Here is a 23,120-nt window from a genome sequence, read left to right as displayed (position 1 = left end):
ATGGCCCCTGTGCGGATCAGAGCAGTGAGGGCGGGTGCTGGGTGCCGGGTGCCCATGGCCCCTGTGCGGGTCAGAGCAGTGAGGGCGGGTGCTGGGTGCTGGGTGCCCATGGCCCCTGTGCGGGTCAGTGCAGTGAGGGCAGGTGTTGGGTGCTGAGTGCTCTCCTGTCCCCATGGCCCCTGTGCGGGTCGGAGCAGTGAGGGTGGGTGCTGGGCGCCAGGTCCCCACGGCCCCTGTGCGGGTCAGTGCAGTGAGGGCGGGTGCTGGGCGCCGGGTGCTCTCGGGTCCCCACGGCCCCTGTGCGGGTTGGAGCAGTGAGGGCGGGTGCTGGGTGCCGGGTGCTCTCAGGTCCCCACGGCCCCTGTGCGGGTCAGTGCAGTGAGGGCGGGTGTTGGGTGCTGAGTGCTCTCCTGTCCCCATGGCCCCTGTGCGGGTCGGAGCAGTGAGGGCAGGTGCTGGGTGCCGGGTGCTCTCGGGTCCCCACGGCCCCTGTGCGGGTCGGAGCAGTGAGGGCAGGTGCTGGGTGCCGGGTGCTCTCGGGTCCCCACGGCCCCTGTGCGGGTCGGAGCAGTGAGGGCGGGTGCTGGGCGCCGGGTGCTCTCGGGTCCCCACGGCCCCTGTGTAGGTCGGAGTGGCCAGGGCGGGTGCTGAGTGCTCTCGTGTCCCGCAGGCCCCATCGGAGGGGGGTTTGTGCAGCAGGGGCTGTGTCCCCGGCGCTTTCCCCACGCTCCTGTTCTCTGCCGTGGAGACTGGCCATGCTCCCCTGGGCCCCCGGGAGCTCCACGGCCCTTGACAAGGCTCTGCCTCCATGGGGTGCCGGACCTGCCATCTGCTCCTCTCTTCTCAGCCCTGTGGGCCTGGGTCCCCTACTCCTTGTGGCTGCGCTTGGCGGGCCCCAGGCATGGGGGAGGGGGGAGCTACAGCTTGGTCTTTCCTTCACCACCCACAGATATCAGCTCCGTGATTCTCTTCGGCGCCTGTATCGAGGGGGTCGTCCTCCGTGACAAGTGAGTGCTGCTGCCCAACAGTGGGGTGTTGGGGGCGACAGGGCTGCACAGGGGGAATGGTGGGGGGTGGGGGCAGTTTGGATGGAGGGAGTGGGGGTGGAGGAGAACAGGTTGGGGGGTGGCTGGGGGCGGTGGTTGGATGGAGGGTGGCAGTTTGGATTGAAGGGGTGGGTGGGGGGTGGCTGGGTGGAGGGGGGTGGGTTTCGATGGAGGGGTGGGGGTGGAGAGGAACAGGCTGGGGGCTGGCTGGGGGCAGTGGTTGGATGGAGGGCGGTGGTTGGATGGAGGGTGGCTGGGTGTAGGGGGCAGTTTGGATTGAAGGGGTGGGTAAGGGGGGGTGGGGTGGGTGGAGGGGAGCAGATAGGTGGAGGGGTGGCTGGGGGGGTTGTTGGATCGAGGGTGGCTGGGGGGAGGGGGTGATCGAACCCCCTTGGGCAGTGGCCCCGATGCCCACAGAGGCTAAACCTGGAACTAGGAGTTGCGGGGGGCTCCCGTGTGTGTACCCCCCCACCCCTGGGTGATTCTGCCGTGTCTCTGCTCTGGTTTCTCCCGCTAATCCTGCTGCTGCAGGGGGCTGTTTGCCGGGAGCTGCCGTGCAGCCTGGATTTGCGTATCTAGGGCAGCGCTGCCTGTCGTGCTGCAGTGACGCTTCTGGGTCGCCAACACAGACATGATCCAAATGATGCACAGCCTGGCTTGGCTTCCCTCTGTCAGAGAAAGGGGAGCCCCTCCCTGCCCTATAGGGAGGTCTGGGCCCCAGGGGGAATGGCCTTGGGCCATGCCCTCCCAGCCCCTGCTGCAGCCTCAGTTTCCCCACCAGGAGATGGGGCTGGGAGGCCGAGCTCGCTGAGATCTGCAGCGCTGTGAGGCTTCTGGGGCTGGGGGCTGTTACTAAAGTGTCTGCTGCCCCTCTCCTCACCACGGCACCTTTGCTCTCTCTTCTCCAAGGCTCCCTGGGACCCGCCGGCCAAGGCTGCTGGGGTTAAAGCTCAGGGCTGGACAATGAACCCGTCCAAACATGACTGGTCAATTGACCAGTCCAGTATTGGTCAAATAATGTGAAAAATGGTGAAATATGGAAAAGCTCTAAGAACAGAGCAGTGACAAAGGGTTTCTGGTCTCCACTGGCTCAGCCTTAGGGCTTGTCTGCATGTGAAATGCTCTAGCCGCACAGCTGAGCCGCTGCAGCGCAGACGCTACCTCCACCGAGGGGAGGGGTCTCCCATGGCGCAGGGAATCCACCGCCCCGGGAGGCCGTAGCTAGGTCGATGGAGGAATTCTCCCAGCGACCTGGCGCTGTCTGCACCGGGGTTAGGTCACTTAACGACGCTGCTCAGGGGTGTGGGGTTTTCACACCCGGCGCCACGGAGCTGGGTCGATGGAATTTTCTGGTGTAGAGCAACCCCTAGATACTTTCGCCTTCAACAAAACCCAAGTTACTTAACTGAGTTATTTTAACTCAGAAAAATGCGAAACGCAATGAACTGAAGATCTAAAGCCAGAACTGATCCTTGGTGGCCCTGCACTGCCTTTCTGCGCTAGCTGAGCTTAGCCTTGAAATGTGAGTGTCAATAGCCAATGTCACTCCCGACTGAACTGTTACAAAAGAAAAATGAATTAACCAGAAACAAACCAAACACATAACGACTATCAAAGCCAAATCATCGTGCACGTGTGCTAGGCAAGCAGCTGCCGGGCAGCTCTTCGCACTGCTCAATGGCTGTGCAAAGTGGGCAGCTTCTCCCTTTGTGTTGGGGAGCAGGGTTAATGACTGGGACTCCCTGCTGTATGCTTGGCCAGTCACTGTAAGCTGTCAGTCTGCGGGGCAGGCATGGGCGTAGTTTGAGTTCTCTTTTGGGGGGGGCACACGTCGGGGGCGAGTTCCACGCCTGTCCGAGGCTTGAAGTTTGGGGGGGCAATCCCCCCAACTACGCCCATGGGGGCAGGGACCATATCTTTTAACTTGCTTTGTAAACCCCCCTGGGGGGAGGGCCTGATCCACAGACAAAGATGAACATTCCCACATGCAGTGTTTTTCCAGGAAGGCCCAGGCAATACAGCTGCTCAGCTCGCAGTGAGTGGGCTCCCCCTTCTCCCAACAGGTGGCGGGAGCCGGGAGCCGGGTGAGTGCTCAGGACACTGAAGTGGGCTAGCTAGGGATGGCACTGGGATGCAAGCCAAGAGGAAGGGCACTGCTGCAGCAGGGCATTCTTACTGGAGTACTTTATGATATTTGACCATGGTGATAACAGGCGGTCAGTTGACGTTACTTGACTGGTCAGGTGACTGACTCGCCAAGCCAATTACAGCTGGTCGCGCTGGACTGTCCCTGCTGCTTTCTGGGGGGCGACCCTAGGGCTGGAGGTCAGAGCACCTGCCCCAGTAACGCTTGGTGCCTTGCAGGTTTGGCGAGGCTGTCAATGGGAACCTGGTGGTTGGCACCCTCGCCTGGCCGTCTCCATGGGTGATTGTCATCGGATCCTTCTTCTCCACGTGTGGGGCAGGTCTGCAGAGCCTCACAGGAGCCCCCCGCCTCCTCCAGGCCATCTCCCGGGACGGGATCGTCCCCTTCCTGAGGGTAAGTGACCTGCTGCACTGCGGCTAACACCGGCTCTGTCCCACTCCCTAAGGAGCCCGGGATAGGGGCTGGCACATGCCCTCCTCGCCTGGGGCTGACCTGCTGCAGGCTGCCAGCAGTGACCACCTCCACTGCCATGCCCATCGCCAGAGGGCATCCTGCCCTGTCGCCAGGTCTCTCCTCATGGCCCTTTGTCCTCCAAGCAGAGGCTCCCTCTGCCTGGATGGAGACGGGGTGTCGGATGCCCAGGATCGGTGTTACGGCCCCAGCCGTGGAACAGTCTCTAGGACAGGCCCCGTCAGTGCCAGGCCCCCTAGCCCCCCGGGGTCTCCCTCGTCCTGCCCCGGGCAGGCTGTGCAGCCTCCCCACCTCCTTAGACAGGACCTCCAGGCTCCTGCCCTCCTGCTTGGCGCCGTGAGCTCCGCTCAGCCAGTCCCACTGAGCCAGCCCCTGGCAGAGACTCGTGCGCCCTGCCGGGGTGACCGCACCTCGCCCCGCCTTTCAGTGACACTCGCACCGCGCTGGCACAACAGGCGGGTTTGTTGTCCCCTGGACACGGCACAGGGAGGCCGTAGGGTGGCCCAGAGAGAGGGAGGCTGAAGCACAGACTGTTCTGGTGAGCCCCAAGCCCAGGCACGCTGGAGAGACCTCCGTGCTCAGGCTCTGGGTCTCTGTCGGAGCTGCTGGGTCACTTCCCAGGTGAGAGCCCCGACTCCTTCCGGCAGCCGACGCTGAGCCCCTCCTCGCTTCATCCCCGTCCCGTGTTCTCGAGCTGGGGTCTGCCCAGCTTCCCTGCTGAGAGGTGGGAACCCGTCTCCCTCTGGGCTGAGGGGCACTGTGAGCCCCCCCCCCCCCCCGGCCCCGGTGCTGCTGAGAGGTGGGGACCTGTCTCCCTCTGGGCCGAGGGCCACTGTGAGCCCCCCACCCCTCCCCCGGCCCTGCGGGATCCCGGTGCTGCTGAGAGGTGGGGACCCGTCTCCCTCTGGGCCGAGGGGCACTGTGAGCCCCCCCCCCCCCCCCCGGCCCCGGTGCTGCTGAGAGGTGGGGACCCGTCTCCCTCTGGGCCGAGGGGCACTGTGAGGCCCCCCCCCCCGGCCCTGGTGCTGCTGAGAGGTGGGAACCCGTCTCCCTCTGGGCCGAGGGGCACTGTGAGCCCCCCCCCCCCCGCGCCCCCGGTGCTGCTGAGAGGTGAGGACCCGTCTCCCTCTGGGCCGAGGGCCCTAGGTGGCCATGTCCTGGTGATTGGGTTTGCCATTCTCCATTAATATGGGATCAGCCTCATCCAGTCCTTTTTAATGACTCATTCAAGCTCAGACAGCTAGACATCATTCATACCTATGTCTCTTAGCCTGCCCTGAGAGCAACAGTCCTTCCCCCACCCCGGTAACAACACAGGGGAAACTGAGGCACACACAGGGTTCATAAAAATATGACAGAAAATTCCCACTTTGTCGTACTGGGGCCTTGTCGGAAGCTTGGGAGTGGAAACGTAGCTGCACAGGGAACCGGCAGGTTCTTGGCTCCCGCAGGAGCAAAGTCACCTTCACCTTGTCTGAATCCCTCTTGAGGGGCTGAGCTCAGATGTGCCTCCGCCGGCGTGGGCCGGGTCTCTGCAGGGCGGCTGGGCTGCTGACACGGTTTGTGACAAAGGAAGTGCTGCTCCGAGGCCGGATCCCTGAGCGAGCCCCCGGCTGGCTGAGCCCCCAGCTGGCTCTCTGGCGATCCAGTGTGCCCAGCCGAGCAGCAGCCAGCATGGTCTGGCAGCGTCTGCGCAGCACATCTGTGTCCCAGCTTGCACCGTGGCCCATTTGCACGAGACTTTAGTGCAGCAGGCCCGGTCTTGTGTGCAATAGCTGCCTGGCAGCTGGGGATTGGGCCCACTTGCAGGGCAGCTCCTGCCTCCCAGCTGCTGTGACCTGGGTGAGCTTGGAGGTCTGTCCAGGGACGCGGTGCTGGGATTCGGCCCTGGCTTGGATCTTGCTGGAACTGGCTTTGACGTAACAGCCTGGGAGGGAGATCAGTGATGGGGCCAGGGACGGCTTTATGACCCGCGGGGCCCGACTGGAATAGTTGGTGGCGGGGGGTCCGCTCCGGGTTTTCCGCGGCACTGAAGGACCCCCCGCTGCCGAAATGCCGCCGAAGACCCCCGGAGCGGGGCCCCCTTAGGCGCGGGTGCGGGGCCCAATTCCAGGGAATCGGGTGAATTGGCTTAAAGCCAGCCCTGGATGGGGCAACCCACCCCTGCTCGCAGAGATACCAGCTCCCCATCCACACGGCATGGCCGCTCCCGCACTGGGCTGGTGTGGGAGCCTCTGCCCATTGGCACCTGACATTTCCCTGGCCAGGCAGAACCAGAGCTACTGATCTCTGCGGCTGAGGAGACAGAGCCTGGCTCCCGCTTTGCTCCCTGTGCCTGCTCCTGGCCCGGGCCCTGGCAGCTGCCCGGGCTTTGGCCGGGAGTCCTGGGGCGGGAGGCCCGGCAGGTTGGGAGCCGCAGAGCTCTGGCAGGTTGGAGAGGCAGGAGAGGAGCGTGCTGGGGAAGATCAGCCTGTGCCCAGCGCGCTGTCGTTGTGCTGGTTAATATTTCATCTGCTCGCTGAAGATGTGTTCCCAGAACCTCATCTCTCCAAATCCAAACCGACAGCTCCCCCCAGGGAAGAAGAGGCTAATTTTAAACTCGCTCCCTCGCCCTGCCAGCCATATTCTGAGCATTCGCTTGAGGAACCCAGCCTCTCCTGCTAATGCAAGCAGACGTGTCCTCTAGCTCCCTGCTCACACGGCTCTGCCTCCCCGGGACCCCTCCTCTCAGACACGGCCCCCACTGCGGGACAGCGTGGGGCTGCACGGGGGATGCCCAGGGGGGCAGGGACAACCTGGTGCCTCCTTGGGGGGCCTTGCTCCTGCGGCTGGACAGGGAACTGCCCTGGGAGCGTCCCAGCCGTTTCCAGTGTGCTGGGTGGAGCTGTCTGCGTTCAGGTCCCTTCCACCCCTGCGCCCCGTTAACAGGGCACCAGCTTCCCTGGGAAGCGGAGAGCAGCATCGGCCATATGGCCTGGTCTGTCCCCAGCAGGAGCCCAGCAGTGCTGCCAGTCGACGGGCATCAGAACCGTGTGGTGCTGGGAAGTATGCCGTGCCAACCCCCGTCGCCCCATGGCACCCCAACCCCCAGGCTCTGCCCCATGGCACCCCGACCCCCGGCTCCGCCCCACCTCCCCATGGCACCCCGACCCCCACGCTCTGCCTCATCCCCCATTGCCCTATGGCACCCCGACCCCCAGGCTCAGCCTCAGCCCCTGTTGCCCCATAGTACCTCGACCCCTGGCTCTGCCTCAGCCCCCATCCTCCCCATGGCACCTCAACCCCCAGGTGCTGCCTGAGCCGCACAGCCAGTGGTGTAGCTAGGAGTGGAAATGGAGTGGAAATGTCGGGGGGGGCCCTATGTATGGGGGATGGGCAGTGACCAAAGCGCTGCCCCGCGCTCTGTTCAGTACGATCGGGTGTTCGAATGCAGGGGGCAGGGCGGGAAGCAGAGAAGGGCTCTGAGTGCTGGGGTGGCCAGTGGAGGGGGCGAGCCCCCAGCCCCCCAGGCAGGCACAGGTTAAGCTGGGGCAATGTGTGGGGGGGATGGGTGGCACCTGCACCGGGCCTGGCTGTTGCCAGAGTTGCCCAGGGCCGGGAGAAGTTTGCATGGCTGGGCCAACCAGGCTGTGCCATCCCCTGCGGGCTGTGGCCTCCCAGAGCCAGGCCCAGAGCCTCCTGCTTTCAGCCTGGAGGGCCTGCTCCACAGCCATAGGTCAGGCCTTGCCATGGCTACACCCACAAGACACCTGCATAGCTACTGCCCCAGGTCCCCACACGCAGCCAAGGCACCCACCGACCACTGGGCCCCCCAGTCCATGCCCTGTCTCCATCTCCGTCTCCTCTCGTGGCCCCTCGCTTGTCTGTCCCTGACCTGCGCTGTCACCTCCCACCCGTGCCAGTGCGTGCGGGCTCCTCGGCAGGGGCTCTGCCTCTGCCTCTGCCTCGCTCTATACTTGTCAGGCCCTGGCGCCCAGAGAGAGCCACGTCCCCGTGAACACGTGCGTCCTGCAGGGGTGGGCCTGTGCCAGCCCCCGCGTCTCGTGCCCGTCCCCGGAGCTGAGTGCGGCGTCCCTGCGGCAGCCCTGGGGCTGACTGCCCGGTGCCCAAGTAGGGCAGCCTGGCCCTGCCCCGGGGTAGCTGGGGCGTTCTGTCTCCTTGGCTGTGGGGCAGACGCCACCAGCAGGGGCCCCTCTGTGCCAGCTGCTAGGGGTGCCTGCCCCATGCCAGGGCCTCCCGGTGGGCGTTAGATGGGAAATGGGCAGGGTCATCCCCTCCCCTCCCAGGCACCCTAACGCTCGTCTCTTTCGCTCTCCACCCAGGTCTTCGGCCACGGCAAAGCCAACGGGGAGCCCACCTGGGCGCTGCTCCTCACTGCCTGCATCTGCGAGATCGGGATCCTCATCGCCTCCCTGGACGAGGTCGCCCCCATCCTCTCCATGTAGGCAGCGCGCTCTGGCTGCGCCCCCCGCCCCCCCGAGACTGGGCCAGCCAGGACACTCCCCCCACTCAGGGTGCGGCCCCCTGTCCTGCGGCCGGTGCCGTCGGGATTAGCTGTGTGATGCCTGTGCCTGTATGGCACTGCCTGGGCTTGCCCAGGCCCTGGCTGAAGGAGCGCTGCGCCTGGGGGTGCCAGGGAGATGTGCCTGCTCCGGCACTGGCGAGAGCGCCCCTCGCTGGCAGGAGAGGACAGTCCCACGTGGGATGCGGCCCCTGTCTCTTGGCCACCATTCTGCCAGCTGCCGTTTCCTCCAGAGAGCCTGGCAGCAGCTGGGATCCCCGAGGGCCCCCTGGGACAGCCAGTGCGCGGGCATGGTACCTCCCCGCACCCATCCCTGGGGTTCCCGGGGCCAGGCTGCCACTGGCTCTGGGGTGAAAGGCTCAGGCACTGTCTCTGTTTCTCGCCTGCAGGTTTTTCCTGATGTGCTACATGTTTGTCAACTTGGCGTGCGCGGTGCAGACGCTGCTGAGGACACCCAACTGGCGGCCCCGGTTCCGATATTACCACTGGTGGGTGTTGGCCTGCAGGAGGATCCTGTCCCGGGGCCCTGCCCTTCCTGACAGGCGCTGCTGCTGTCCAGGAATGGGCCCTGCTGCTTCATGCAGGGGAGCGGGAGCATGAGTTCAGGATGCTGCTCCCACTGGGCGATGTGGAACAGGCCTGGCCCACTCGGAGCCTCAGTTTCCCCATGTGTGCAGTGGGGAGGTTGGTTCCCAGGGGCTGGATCACCTGAACAGTAGGGAAGGGCAGGCGGCTCCTGCCCCCCTGGGTCCTGCGCTGATGGAGGCCGGAGGAGCAATGGTAGCTGAGGCCGGTCTCACCTGGGCCGGCTCTGGCTGCTCTGGGGCCTGGCTTGGGCAGGGCTAGCGGGACCTGCGCTTTGCCCAGGCAGCCAGACTCCCAGCCGGAGCAGCGTCCCTTCCCCTAAGGTCCCTCCTGGCAGGCCGGGGCTGGCGTCGGGGGCTGCCAGGGCCATGGAGTACCTCAGAGGCAGGTTGGGGCGCTGGTTGGGGAGGTGCCGGGGCAGGACTCTGCGTGCTGGAAGGCTGGTGTCGTGGGGCTGGGCTGAGAGCTCCCTTCGCTCCCCAGGACACTCTCCTTCCTGGGCATGAGCCTCTGCCTGGCCCTGATGTTCATCTGCTCCTGGTACTACGCTCTCGTGGCCATGCTAATCGCCGGCCTCATCTACAAGTACATCGAATACAGGGGGTGAGTGCGGCACCCCGGACTCGGGGCATGCGGGGCGGGGGAGCTGCTCCTGGGCTCAGGCATCCGCCACGACAGGGCTGAACGGAGCCCGCGGCAGGGCAGGGCAGGAGTTCCCCAGAGCCCTGCCGGCAGCGTGGTAAACCCAGCGCCCGCTAAGCTCCATCGTGCTGGGAAACAGCAGGCGCCTGGGCTGGAAAAGAGCCAAGCCCTGGGAGCCCTGAGCCCTGGTTGCTAGTCCCAGCTCTGCTACCGGGCGCTCAGGGAGGTCCCCAGACCCCTCCCCATAGGCCCACGGCAGGAGCTCTGACGCTGGCCCCAAGTGAAGTGGGAGATGGGGCGCAGCAGGGCAGGGCTTTGCCCAGATCACAAGCCGCCACAGGCTCTGTCAGGCTGTTGGATTGTCTGAGCTTCAGTCAATCAGCAGCCACCCAGCTCCCAGCGGGTCCCCCCTCCTAGGGAGCAGGCCTGAGCGCCCCCCCTGCTCTCTGCCTTTCCTGGTGCCCCTCTGGCTCCCCCCTCTAAGCCCAGCTGCCGTGGAGAGAGCTGGTGGCACCCTGGGACAGGAAACTAGCGCTCTAGTGCTTAGGGCCTTCCAGTGGCCCTTCGCAGCCTGCCCCAGGACCCCCCAGCTGCCCTCAGAGGGGAGCTGGCCCCCAGAGCGTGGGCTGGCCTCCACTCCTGCCCGGCGCTGAGTGCCCCTGTCCCTCCCCTGGCAGAGCGGAGAAGGAGTGGGGCGATGGCATCCGAGGGCTGTCGCTCAGCGCGGCACGCTACGCTTTGCTTCGGCTGGAGGAGGGACCCCCGCACACCAAGAACTGGAGGTGAGTGCGGGGCGGCCGAGGGGCTGGAGCTGCCTCTACCAGTAATGGGGCGAAGAGCAGGGAGTGGGCGGTGGGCAGGACGGGCACTTAGGAAGCTCCAGAGGAGAGCCCTGCCCAGGAGCTCACATCCTGGGGCCTGGGCGGGGTCGGTGCGGCTTGGGACTGGCGGCGGGAGGGGGAGGGGTGCATGGGGCAGAGGGTTTGAGCTCCGGGGTGCAGACGGATGGGGGCGCCCTGCCCCTAGGGGCCGTAAGGTTTGTGTGACCGGGGCGCATGGCAGGCACTGGATGGAGGCTCATTGATCCCCTGGGGCGGGTGTGGTACAGGGTGTGGGGGCTGAGCATGGCCAGTGTTTAACCCCAGGGTGTTCCCTTCCCAGGCCTCAGCTGCTGGTTCTGGTCCGAGTGGATCAGGAGCAGAACGTGGTGCACCCGCAGCTCCTGTCTCTCACCTCACAGCTCAAGGCCGGCAAGGGGCTGACGATCGTGGGCTCTGTGCTGGAAGGGACCTTCCTGGATAATCACCTGCAGGCCCAGCGGGCGGAGGAGGTGAGGGCAGCACCAGCAGTAAGACCCCCGCTGTGATGGGTTGGGTCACAGAAACCCCCTTGGGAGCTGCCACCTGATGTGCAAACCTACTCCTGCCCCTGCTTTCCTGCCCTGGCAGCTTGGGACTTCAGTGCCCTGCCTGGCTGTGCCAGATCCAGGTCTGAACCACATCCCCTAACAGCTGTAGGCTTGACTGAAAGCAGCTAACAGAAGTGTTCTTGTCTTTAACACTCAGATGCCCAACTCCCAATGGGGTCCAAACCGAAATAAATCCGTTTTACTCTGTATAAAGCTTATGCAGGGTAAACTCATAAATTGTTCGCCCTCTATAACACTGATAGAGAGATATGCACAGCTGTTTGCCTACCCAGGTATTAATACATGCTCTGGGTTAATTAATAAGTAAAAAGTGATTTTATTAAATACAGAAAGTAGGATTTAAGTGGTTCCAAGTAGTAACAGACAGAACAAAGTAAATCACCAAGCAAAATAAAATAAAACACGCAAATCTATGTCTAATCAAACTGAATACAGATAATCTCACTCTCAGAGATGCTTCAGTAAGTTTTTTCCTCAGACTGGACCAGGAGCGCCGCCAGCTTTTCTGCTGCCCTAGGCGGCGGAAGGTCCCGCCCTGAAATGCCACCTCCCACAGAGGCGGCGGAAGGTCCCGCCGCCGAAATACCGCCGCGGTCGCCGCCCCCCAAATTGTAGCGCCCTAGGCGACCGCCTAGGTCACCTAATCATAGAATCATAGAATATCAGGGTTGGAAGGGACCTCAGGAGGTCATCTAGTCCAACCCCCTGCTCAAAGCAGGACCAATTCCCAACTAAATCATCCCAGCCAGGGCTTTGTCAAGCCAGGCCTTAAAAACCTCCAAGGAAGGAGACTCCACCACCTCCCTAGGTAACGCATTCCAGTGCTTCACCACCCTCCTAGTGAAATAGTGTTTCCTAATATCCAACCTAGACCTCCCCCACTGCAACTTGAGACCATTGCTCCTTGTTCTGTCATCTGCCACCACTGAGAACAGCCGAGCTCCATCCTCTTTGGAACCCCCCCTCAGGTAGTTGAAAGCAGCTATCAAATCCCCCCTCATTCTTCTCTTCTGGAGACTAAACAATCCCAGTTCCCTCAGCCTCTCCTCATAAGTCATGTGCTCCAGACCCCTAATCATTTTTGTTGCCCTCTGCTGGACTCTTTCCAATTTTTCCACATCCTTCTTATAGTGTGGGGCCCAAAACTGGACACAGTACTCCAGATGAGGCCTCACCAATGTCGAATAAAGGGGAACGATCACATTCCTCGATCTGCTGGCAATGCCCCTACTTATACAGCCCAAAATGCCGTTAGCCTTCTTGGCAACAAGAGCACACTGTTGACTCATATCCAGCTTCTCGTCCACTGTGACCCCTAGGTCCTTTTCTGCAGAACTGCTACCTAGCCATTCGGTCCCTAGTCTGTAGCAGTGCATGGGATTCTTCCGTCCTAAGTGCAGGACTCTGCACTTGTCCTTGTTGAACCTCATCAGGGTTTTTTTGGCCCAATCCTCTAATTTGTCTAGGTCCCTCTGTATCCGATCCCTACCCTCCAGTGTATCTACCACGCCTCCCAGTTTAGTGTCATCTGCAAACTTGCTGAGTGTGCAGTCCACACCATCCTCCAGATCATTAATAAAGATATTAAACAAAACCGGCCCCAGGACTGACCCTTGGGGCACTCCGCTTGAAACCGGCTGCCAACTAGACATGGAGCCATTGATCACTACCCGTTGAGCCCAACGATCTAGCCAGCTTTCTATCCACCTTACAGTCCATTCATCCAGCCCATACTTCTTTAACTTGGCGGCAAGAATACTGTGGGAGACCGTATCAAAAGCTTTGCTAAAGTCAAGGAATAACACATCCACTGCTTTCCCCTCATCCACAGAGCCAGTTATCTCCTCATAGAAGGCAATTAGGTTAGTCAGGCACGACTTCCCCTTGGTGAATCCATGCTGACTGTTCCTGATCACTTTCCTCTCCTCTAAGTGTTTCATAATTGATTCCTTGAGGACCTGCTCCATGATTTTTCCAGGGACTGAGGTGAGGCTGACTGGCCTGTAGTTCCCCGGATCCTCCTTCTTCCCTTTTTTAAAGATGGGCACTACATTAGCCTTTTTCCAGTCATCCGGGACCTCCCCCGATCGCCATGAGTTTTCAAAAATAATGGCTAATGGCTCTGCAATCTCATCCGCCAACTCCTTTAGCACCCTCGGATGCAGCGCATCCGGCCCCATGGACTTGTGCACGTCCAGTTTTTCTAAATAGTCCCGAATGGGTTGCACCGGCCCTGGACTGGACACCTTCCAGGCCTGGGCACAATTCTTTCCCCTCATACAGCTCTTGTTCCAGCTCAGGTGGTAGCTAGGGGATTCTTCATGATGGCCCCTCCTCTTTGTTCTGTTCCACCCCTTTATATATCTTTTGCACAAGGCAGGAATCCTTTGTTCCTCTCTGGGTTCCCACCCCTCCTTCTCAATGGAAAGACACCAGGTTAAAGATGGATTCCAGTTCAGGTGACATGATCACATGTCACTGTAAGACCCCAAGCCTTCATTCCTCCAGCCTGACTCACAGGAAGGCCGGCCTGCAAACAGAGCATCCAGTCAATTGTCCTGGTTAATGGGAGTCATCAAGATTCCAAACCACCATTAATGGCCCACACTTTGCATAATTACAATAGGACCTCAGAGTTATACTTCATATTTCTAGCTTCAGATTCAAGAATGATACATTCATACAAATAGGATGATCACACTCAGTAGATGATAAGCTTTGTAATGATACCTTACAAGAGACCTTTTGCATGAAGCATATTCCAGTTACATTATATTCACTCGTTAGCATATTTATATAAAATCATATAGACCGCACAACGTCACACCCGCCCCCGGTGCCGCTTCCCTTCCTCAGTCACCGGCGCCCCCATCTCCGGGCTACTCCCGCCCAAGGGCCTGCAGCCCACACAGGAGCTCCGTGCCATGGTGCGCTGGCCTGGGAGCAGAGCCTCCTCTTGGGACACTTCCTGGCTGCACATTCCCTCCCAGGGCCTCGCAAAGCCCCCAGATCCCCCTCCCCACACCCGCAGCAGCCTGGCCTGCCCCCGCCCCCCGCTTGGCACTACTGTCGGGTTTGCCAGCTGCCATGGGTCGCAGCTGGCTCACAGCAGCTGGCACCGGACGGCCCCAGCGGAGCACAGCCCTGGGACTCCGGCGTCCGCACTGAGCCAGGTCTCACTGACCCCAGCCTGCTTGTAATCAAACAATTTCTCCTCTTGGTGACATGTTATAATTTTTGTGAGTAAATAATTCTAAGGGCTGCGCTCCCTGCCCGTCGGGCCTGCAACAGGGACGCCACTCAGCGCTGCACAGAGAGTGAGGGTGGCACGCGCTAACTCAGCACGCTGCCTGGCAGTGCCAAGGCTGCGACCCCATGCTCCTGGCTGACGGGGGATTTGTGAACTTCTGGCATGTGCCCTCTACCCAGCACGCTGCCCTCCCTCAATAAGCCCAGGAGGCTGTGGGTCGGGACGGAAGGACAGCGGCAGGGCTGTGGGTCGGAAGGGGCGGGCTGGACTGGTGTAGCAGGGCTGTGGGTTGGGGGGGCAGCGGCAGGGCTGTGGGTCAGGATGAGGGGGAAGGGCTGGCGTAGCAGGGCTGTGGGTCGGGGGGGGGGGCAGCGGACATGTGCATCACCAGAATGCCGGGGATGTGCATGGGGGGAGCTGGGGCATAGAGTGGGGGAAGGGGATGTGAACGGGGGGGGGGAGCCGGGATGTAGAGTGTGGGGAGGGGATGTGCACGGGGGGAGCTGGGGCGTAGCGTGTGGGGAGGGGATGTGCATGGGGGGGAGAGCCGGGGTGTAGAGATGGGGGAGGAGATGTGAACTGGGGGAGGGGGGCGGGGCAAGCCGTGGGGCTCAGCAAAGGGGGAGGGGATGTGTCCAGTGGCAGCATGAAATGTCTGCTCCGTGCCCTGCTCGCTGGGTTGCCGGGGGAGCGCACGGCTGGGCTTCCCCCTAATAAGATTAGGAGCTTGTAATCAAACAATTTCTCCTCTTGGTGACATGTTATAATTTTTGTGAGTAAATAATTCTAAGGGCTGCGCTCCCTGCCCGTCGGGCCTGCAACAGGGACGCCCCTCAGCGCTGCACAGAGAGTGAGGGTGGCACGCGCTAACTCAGCATGCTGCCTGGCAGTGCCAAGGCTGCGCCCCCATGCTCCTGGCTGACGGGGGATTTGTGAACTTCTGGCATGTGCCCTCTACCCAGCACGCTGCCCTCCCTCTGCCCACACCTCTGCCTGCTTCGCCTGCTGCCCAGGCCCATGGCTCCAGGGGACCCGGGGAGGGGACCCTGCTCATGGAGGGTTCTGGGTGCAGCTGGCATCTGCGGTGTCCCCGCTGCTCCTGGGACGGCCCCGGGACGCTGTGCTGTTCTGCTGTCGCTAATTCCCCTCCCTGTCTCTCCCCGGGGCAGTCCCTGCGCCGCCTGATGGAAGCGGAGAAGGTGAAAGGCTTTTGCCAGGTCGTGATCTCGTCCAACCTGCGGGATGGCGTATCCCACCTCATCCAGTCCAGCGGGCTTGGTGGCCTGCAGCACAACACGGTGCTGGTGGGGTGGCCACGCAACTGGCGGCAGAAGGAAGATCACCAGACCTGGAGGAACTTCATTGGTATGAGCCAGCCTGGGGGCCCGTGACTCTGAGCAGGGTTCACGGCCACCGCCCGGTCCGGCACGTGCGGATCTGGAGCTTGGGGGAGCAGGAGGGGAGGGGACAAACCAGCAGTGCCTGGTGCTGTGTAAACCCTCAATTAGCCCAGGAGGCTGTGGGGAGGGAGAGAGGGGGGGCAGCGGCAGGGCTGTGAGTCGGGACGGAAGGGCAGCGGCAGGGCTGTGGGTCGGAAGGGGCGGGCAGGACTGGCGTAGCAGGGCTGTGGGTTGGGGGAGGCAGTGGCGGGGCTGTGGGTCAGGATGGGGGGGAAGGGCTGGCGTAGCAGGGCTGTGGGTTGGGATGGGGGGGGGGACAGCGGCAGGGCTGGCGTAGCAGAGCTGTGGGTCGGTGGGGCAGTGGCAGGGCTGTGGGTCGGGAGGGCGGGGCAGGGCTGGTCTAGCAGGGTTGTGGGTCGGGAGAGAGGGGCAGAGGCAGGGCTGGCGTAGCAGGGCTGTGGGTCGGGGGGGACAGCGGCAGGGCTGTGGGTCGGGATGCGGGGGACAATGGCAGGACTGTGGGTCGGGATGGGGGGGACAGTGGCAGGACTGTGGGTCAGGAGGGAGGGGCAGAGGCAGGGCTGTGGGTTGGGACCGGGGCAGGGCTGGCCTAGCAGGGCTGTGGGTCGGGAGGGCGGGGGACAGCGGCAGGGCTGGCGTAGCAGGGCTGTGGGTCGGGGGGGGCAGCAGCAGGGCTGTGGGTCGGGATTGGGGGGGACCGCGGCAGGGCTGGCGTAGCAGGGTTGTGGGTCGGGAGGGAAGGGCAGAGGCAGGGCTGTGGGTCGGGATGGGGGGGGGGACCGCGGCAGGGCTGGCATAGCAGGGCTGTGGGCCGGGGGGGGAGGGGGCAGGGCTGGCCTAGCAGGGCTGTGGGTCGGGGGGGGCAGCAGCAGGGCTGTGGGTCGTGATGGGGGGGGACAGCGGCAGGGCTGTGGGTTGGGATGGGGGCAGGGCTGGCGTAGAAGGGCTGTGGGTCGGGGGGGGGCAGCGGCAGGGCTGTGGGTCGGGATGGGAGGGGACATCGGCAGGGCTGGCCTAGCAGGGCTGTGGGTCGGGATGGGGGGGACCGCGGCAGGGCTGGCGTAGCAGGGCTGTGGGTTGGGAGGGAGGGGCAGAGGCAGGGCTGTGGGTTGGGATGGGGGCAGGGCTGGCATAGCAGGGCTGTGGGTCGGGGTGGGGCAGCAGCAGGGCTGTGGGTCGGGATGGGGGGGGACCGCGGCAGGGCTGGCGTAGCAGGGCTGTGGGTTGGGATGGGGGCAGGGCTGGCGTAGCAGGGCTGTGGGTCGGGAGGGAGGGGCAGAGGCAGGGCTGTGGGTCGGGATGGGGGGGACAGCGGCAGGGCTGTGGGTTGAGATGGGGGCAGGGCTGGCGTAGCAGGGCTGTGGGCTGGGGGGGGGGGGGCAGCGGCAGGGCTGTGGGCCGGGATGGTGGGGACAGCGGCAGGGCTGTGGGTTGGGATGGGGGCAGGGCTGGCGTAGCAGGGCTGTGGGTCGGGGGGGCAGCGGCAGGGCTGTGGGTTGGGATGGGGGCAGGGCTGGCATAGCAGGGCTGTGGGTCGGGGGGGGCAGCAGCAGGGCTGTGGGTCGGGCTGAGGGGGGACAGCGGCAGGGCTGTGGGTTGGGATGGAGGCAGGGCTGGCATAGCAGGGCTGTGGGTCGGGGGGGGCAGCAGCAGGGCTGTGGGTCGGGCTGAGGGGGGACAGCGGCAGGGCTGTGGGTTGGGATGGGGGCAGGGCTGGCGTAGCAGGGCTGTGGGTTGGGGGGGGGCAGCAGCAGGGCTGTGGGTCGGGATGGGGGGGACCGCGGCAGGGCTGGCGTAGCAGGGCTGTGGGTCGGGGGAGGGCAGCAGCAGGGCTTTGGGCCGGGAGGGCGAGGTTCTGGTTCTGGTGCCGCTGCGTGGGCCAAAGCAGGAAGTGGGACACTGTTGAGAGCCAGCCCAGTCCTTGCTGTAACTGCAGAGGGTTACTGTGGGGCCCCTCTTCATTTCACGCTAATAGCAGAGGGGTCAGTCTCGTTCCTGGGATCACTCCCGTGGCCGCCAGCTGTGCTCCTGTGCGAACGCACTGGCTCGTTCCTCTCCTTGGGGACCCCGAGCCGCTCAGCCATCTAGGCCCTGCTTCGCATTGGGCCACTGCCATGCTGGGCTCTGCCCCGGCTCCCTCGACGTCCCATGACAGCCACATCCCACTGGGACCAGGAAGCTATTGACCAAGAGGGGAGTGCGGGAGGCAGAACCTTCATGGGGGTCATAGCTGGCCTGTGGAACTCACTGCCACAGGAGAGAAGAGACTCCAGCCCTACTGCCTCCAGCGCTCAATGCAGAGCTCCACTCTGAGACACCGCTCCCCTCAGTAAGGTCTGTGTGCACACACAGCCGCACACACCTGCGCACACCCACAGACCCCCAAATGAGCAAAAGCAAAGCCACCCAGAAGCTCCCCCCGCGGTGTTGCCTGCAGGCTGGGAGGAAGCGGTGGATTGTGCATGCGTGTGCATGCCAGGCGTGATCACCCCGCCATGGGTCCACCTGCTCCTCGTACTGGGCGCGTGGGGGCAAGGCAGCAGCTGGATGCATGCATGTGCATGCCAGGCGTGATCACCCCGCCATGGGTCCACCTGCTCCTCGTACCGGGCGCGTGGGAGCAAGGCAGCAGCTGGATGCAGCCCCCAGCTGGCGCTGAGCTGCCCCAGCCTGGCCCAGGGCACTGGCGGCCTCTCCCCGTTGGCAGCAGGCCCCCCCGGGAAATGCTGGGCACTGTGCAGAGGGACGGCGGATGAAGCCCAGAAGCCCCTGCCGTGCTCCCTGGGGATGCAGTGCTCTGGGATGCGCCTGGCGCTCCTGGTGGGGGCCAGGAGGACGTCGCACTGGTGGGTCAGCAGCCCCTCACGCTGCTGGGAGGGGGCTGGTCTCTGCACTGCCCCTGCCCTGACCCACTGCCCTTCCCCACAGAGCTGGTGCGGGAGACCACGGCCGGCCACCTGGCCCTGCTGGTCACCAAGAATGTTGCCATGTTCCCGGGAAACCAAGAGCGGTTCTCCGAGGGCCACATTGACGTCTGGTGGATCGTCCACGACGGGGGGATGCTGATGCTGCTGCCCTTCCTGCTGCGGCACCATAAGGTACTGTGGAAGGGGGGGTTGGGCTGGGACCGGAGGGGGGAGGAGGGCTGGGATCGGGGGAGTGTCCCCCTTTTTACATGCCAGCCGGGCTGGGCTCAGGGGGAGGATTTTCCCTCCTTTGACATGACAGCCAGGCTTTGATTGGGGGGGCTGAGATCAGGGTGGGGAGCCGGGCTGGGATCGGGGAGGGGGGTGTTTCCCCTTTGGCATGTCAGCCAGACTGGGATTGGGTGAGCCGGGCTGGGATCGGGGGGGTGTTCCCCCCTTTGGCATGTCAGCCAGGCTGGGATTGGGCGGGCTGGGCTGGGGTTGGGGGGCTGGGTGCCCCATCATGATTCACAGGATCTGTGCTACTCTGCGGCCTGTCGACCATCTCCTGGCAGCACCCAACGGGGTCACACTGTTCCACAAGGGTCGGCCATGTGGCTTCAACGCCTCTGGCTCCAGCCCTCCGGTTTGACGCCGTGAGGTCTGCCAGGGAGCCCCATTGTGCAGAGCCCTGGTCAGAGACTTTCACCCCCTCGGGGATCCAGGACTCAGCCCGAGGCAGCTGGGTTATTATCCCTGGCCACGGTGCTGGGAAGTCCCGTGTGCGGCACAGAGAAGCAAAGGGCCAATGAAAGCTGTGACCTCCCCCACCCGGTCTCTGTCAGGCCCAGGTGGGAGCTGCGGGGTCTTTGCGAGCCCCGTTCCAGCACAGCCTCCAGTGTCCTGCTGCAGCCCATGCTGAGCGCTACCTCTGACCCACGGGTGCTCAGTCCTTGGCGGTGCCCGTGTCTTTCTGCTTCCCCCGGCCTGGCACAGTGCGGATGCTCCTTTGGTGGCACAGGATCAGCGAGAACATTTGCAGTCCCATTAACAGAACCCTGGCAGGGCAGACGTAGCCCTTTCCAGCAGCTGCAGCCACGCCAGAGGCGAGGGCTCAGGTAAAGCCCCGTCCCCATAGACACAGCTGGAGCTAGGAGCCCACCCAGTGGCCAGGCCTGCTCTCAATTGTGGCCCGTTCCGGTCCCTGGGGAGGGGTGTCTTGGTCAGGTATCAGTGGGGTGTGTCTCCCCCTTGGCATTGGCTTGCAGCTGCACCGCGCGCAGCCCTGTGTCACCGGACCCCAGGAAGGGTTTGTCTGGTACTGAGTTCACACAAACTGGGTCCTGGCTTAGGGCCCCTTCCCGTGCAGAGAGCCCATGCTGTCCGGCTGACCCTTTCTGGACGCTGCGGCGCTGGGAGCGGTGAGCAGCTGGGGGTATAACTTTCCGGTAGTACCACTTGGCCAGTTCTGGCCATATACAGCCGCTCCCCACCCTGTGACCCAGGTACAACACCTTGGCCACCCCCTCTTTACACTCTCCGACCTTTATAGTTGTCACGGACTCACAGATCGTGCCCACTCGTGGCCCTGTGCGGTCCGTGGGGGGTGCCCCTTTCAGTGCGACAGCCCTTCTCGGGGGTCCACTCTATCTCAGGGTCAGGCCCCTCCACCTCCTGGAGCCGCACCTCTCTGAGCCTTAGCACGTCTGTCTCTGCTGTGGGCCCCCTCAGGAAGTCCCCTCGCTCTGGACCTCCGGGGCCCCCACCCCCCAAAGGGGTTGATGCAACCCTGTTCTCTAGCCTGGCGCAACTCTCAGCCAGCGTAACACAGGAGGGTTTATTGAGTGTCTGAACCCAGCACAGGAAACTCTCTGACCCTGAGGCCTGGCCTCCCTCAGCACAGCACATTCCCCGTCTTCCCTGCATCCCGGTCGGCCCCCTGCCTGCTTCCTCTCTCCAGCCCCGAGCCCCCCTGCTTCCCAGCTGGGCATCTGAGATCACCGGCCCCATGCCCCACCTCTGTCCATTGTCTTCTTTCCAGGTAAACAGGGTCACCTGGGCCTCCTCTCCTCTCCGCCCTCCCTCCTCTGGCTGGAACCGGCTGGTTAGGTCATGGGGTCCTCTCGTCACAGCCCATTGCCCTCCCACTGGCCAGAACCGTCTGTGACTCCTGAGCTGGGTCTCTGGGTCGTCAGGTCACCAGTCGCTGGGGTGTCCCTCCTCCAGGCCATCGGCTGGGGTCCCAAGTTCCCTCTCCCCTCCGCTGTAACCACAAACTCCCTCTCCCCTCACCTCGTTAAAGCAGTAACACCCAGGGACACTGAGTCCCACTCCCTCTGCATGCGAACCACTGGAAAACCACGAAAAGATAAGAAAATCCCCCACTTCGTCACAATAGTCAGTCCTGAATCCTCCAGGCGGCCCAGCACCCTCGTCGCTGGGACACAGGTTCCTCCCAGGTCTAGCTAAAGACACATATTATCCATGTACACCAGGGCAAAATCCTCCCCACCAATAACTGCCCCCCCCCCCCCGGTGCTGACAGCTGGCAGGCGCCCCCTTGAGGCCGAAGGGTAGGACCAGGAGCTCAAAGAGCCCTATAGGGGTAGTGAAGGCAGATTTCAGCCTAGCATCTGGGTGCAAAGGCACCTGCCAGTCGCCTGGTGAGATCCATAGTAGTGAGGTAATGCCCCCCCCGCCCCCGCCCCCAACTTGGCTAGAATCTCGTCTGGCCTAGGCATTGTTCACCTCGTTCAGCTGGGTGATGACCTTAAAGGTCCCGTCCCAGGCAGCTCGGAGCTTGTTCCCCCACGCGGGGATAAGCTCCATGAGCTGGTTCCCTGTGATGCCATAGGAGCAGGCATGCGCTGTGCAGTCATACCAGCCCTCCGGCTTCCCTTGGGCCCTGGCTAGGTTCTCCCTGGCAAAACTTTCCCGAAAGGACAGCACGTACTCCACCACTGAGTCTCCACGGAGGGAGCCTTTCCCCTCCCACTCAGCCCAGCAAGTCCGGGGGTCCCTCACTCTTCCCCCATACAGCAGTTAAAGGGGCGAACCCTGTAGATTCCTGGGGCACGTCCCTATAAGTGAACAGCAGGGAGGGAGAGCATTTGTCCCAGTCCTGCAGATGCTGTTCCATAAACGTCCTCAGCATCATGATCAGGGTCCCATTACACCTTCCCACCAGCTGTTGGACTGAGGGGGATGTGCCGAGGCCCAGGTGATGCAGGCCCCACATTTCCCCCACAAGCCCTGGAGCAGGGCTGACATGAAATTAGACCCTTTTTCTGTCAGGCCTTGCTGGGAACCCCACTTGGCTGAAAATGGTCAGCAGCGGCATAGCTGGAGGACAGCCACCAGCGCCGTGGGGTAGCGAAATCCACCACTACCAAACTACCCGTCTTCCGACTGGGTTGCCCAGCTAAGGGGCCCCACAATGTTCACAGCCACCCTCTGAAGAGGTCCTGCTCGGAGCGTCTCAGGGCTGGTAGAGTTGCCAATTTTGGTTGGATGTATTCCTGGAGGTTTCATCACAGGACATAATCTTTAATTCCTGGAGACTCCCGGTCAATCCTGGAGGGTTGGCAACCCTAGGACTGCTTTACCCTTCGCCTGGACAGGGATCACAGGCGGGCAGTAAAAGCTCCAGCCAGTCCACGTTCTGCGGCAGTCTAGCCGGGGGCACTGGCTCCCCTGATCCCCTGAGCGAAGGATGGTATGAGCCTGCGGCAGCACCACTGCGGAGCCATCAGCTGCCTCCTGATGCCCCCAGGGTCAGCGTTCCCTGGGGACCCCGTTCCTGGCACAGGAATCCCTCTCACACGGGAATCTTCCCCTGCCGTCCTCAAGAGGGTGACAGCGCCATGGCCAGCCAGGGCCCTCCTGTTCTGAAATTCAGCTGCTGGGTAAGGAGTGTGACCTGTCCATCCTCACTGGCTGGGATCTGAGGCCCAGTACTGCTTGGCTGTGACTCAGTTTCCCCACCTGTCGACAGAGTCTCAGCCCTGCCCCAACAAGCACATTCCCCCAAGCCACAGGCAGCAGCTTGCTAGCCCCATCATTTGAGGTCAGGACTTGGGCGGGGGGGCAGGAGGACTCTGGCTCTGGGAAGGACCAGGACACTTGAGCAGCGTCTGGCCAGTCGGGAAGCTTTTCCCATCAGCAGCACTGCAGGGAGCTGATCCTGCCCCCCCATCCCCTTTGTGCCCCTCCTGGGCCTCCCCAGCTCAGGTAGATCCTTGCTCCAGGCCCGTGACCCACGGTCCCGACACTGCCCTCGTGATTACATATTCACTGGGCACAAACTGAGCCAGTTCTAGCACATCGGGCCATGCAAGAGTCACCGCAGACCCTTGTTCCAGTGTCCCTGGACCCATTTCCCAGCCTGCTGTACAGGGATAATAAAGCTTTTGCTCAGCGCACACCCTGTGAATGGGCTGCCCCAGCACAAGAGGGTTGAGAGCAGACGCTGCCCATCGCACCCGCACAGAGACACAGGCATTCCCCTGGGCTGGGCCATCACCAAGGTAACTCTTTGGTGGTCCCATTTAAAGTCCATGCATCTGAAGAAGTGAGGTTTTTTACCCACGAAAGCTTATGCCCAAATAAATGTGGTAGTCTCTAAGGTGCCCCAAGGACTCCTCGTTGTTTTTGCTGATCCAGACTAACACAGCGACCCCTTTGTAGTGACATCTGCACCATC

General features: G+C 62.9%; 1 protein-coding gene across 2 annotated transcripts in view; it reads left to right on the top strand.

Annotated features, from left to right (window-relative positions):
- The window catches only part of SLC12A5 (solute carrier family 12 member 5), a 98,393-nt gene that overhangs the window by 59,464 nt on the left and 15,809 nt on the right, over positions 1-23,120 (top strand). For both annotated transcript variants that reach the window (XM_065414915.1, XM_065414916.1), the window contains exons 11-19: positions 950-1,007; positions 3,411-3,585; positions 7,986-8,104; positions 8,575-8,673; positions 9,254-9,373; positions 10,090-10,194; positions 10,574-10,742; positions 15,261-15,456; positions 18,441-18,610. In XM_065414915.1, coding sequence (XP_065270987.1) covers positions 950-1,007; positions 3,411-3,585; positions 7,986-8,104; positions 8,575-8,673; positions 9,254-9,373; positions 10,090-10,194; positions 10,574-10,742; positions 15,261-15,456; positions 18,441-18,610 — 1,211 coding nt within the window. The remainder of the gene's footprint in view (positions 1-949; positions 1,008-3,410; positions 3,586-7,985; positions 8,105-8,574; positions 8,674-9,253; positions 9,374-10,089; positions 10,195-10,573; positions 10,743-15,260; positions 15,457-18,440; positions 18,611-23,120) is intronic.

The sequence above is a fragment of the Emys orbicularis genome, chromosome 12 (assembly GCF_028017835.1).
Source record: "Emys orbicularis isolate rEmyOrb1 chromosome 12, rEmyOrb1.hap1, whole genome shotgun sequence".
In the NCBI taxonomy this organism is placed as follows: Eukaryota; Metazoa; Chordata; order Testudines; family Emydidae; genus Emys; species Emys orbicularis.
This window is presented reverse-complemented; position numbering and strand designations above follow the sequence as displayed.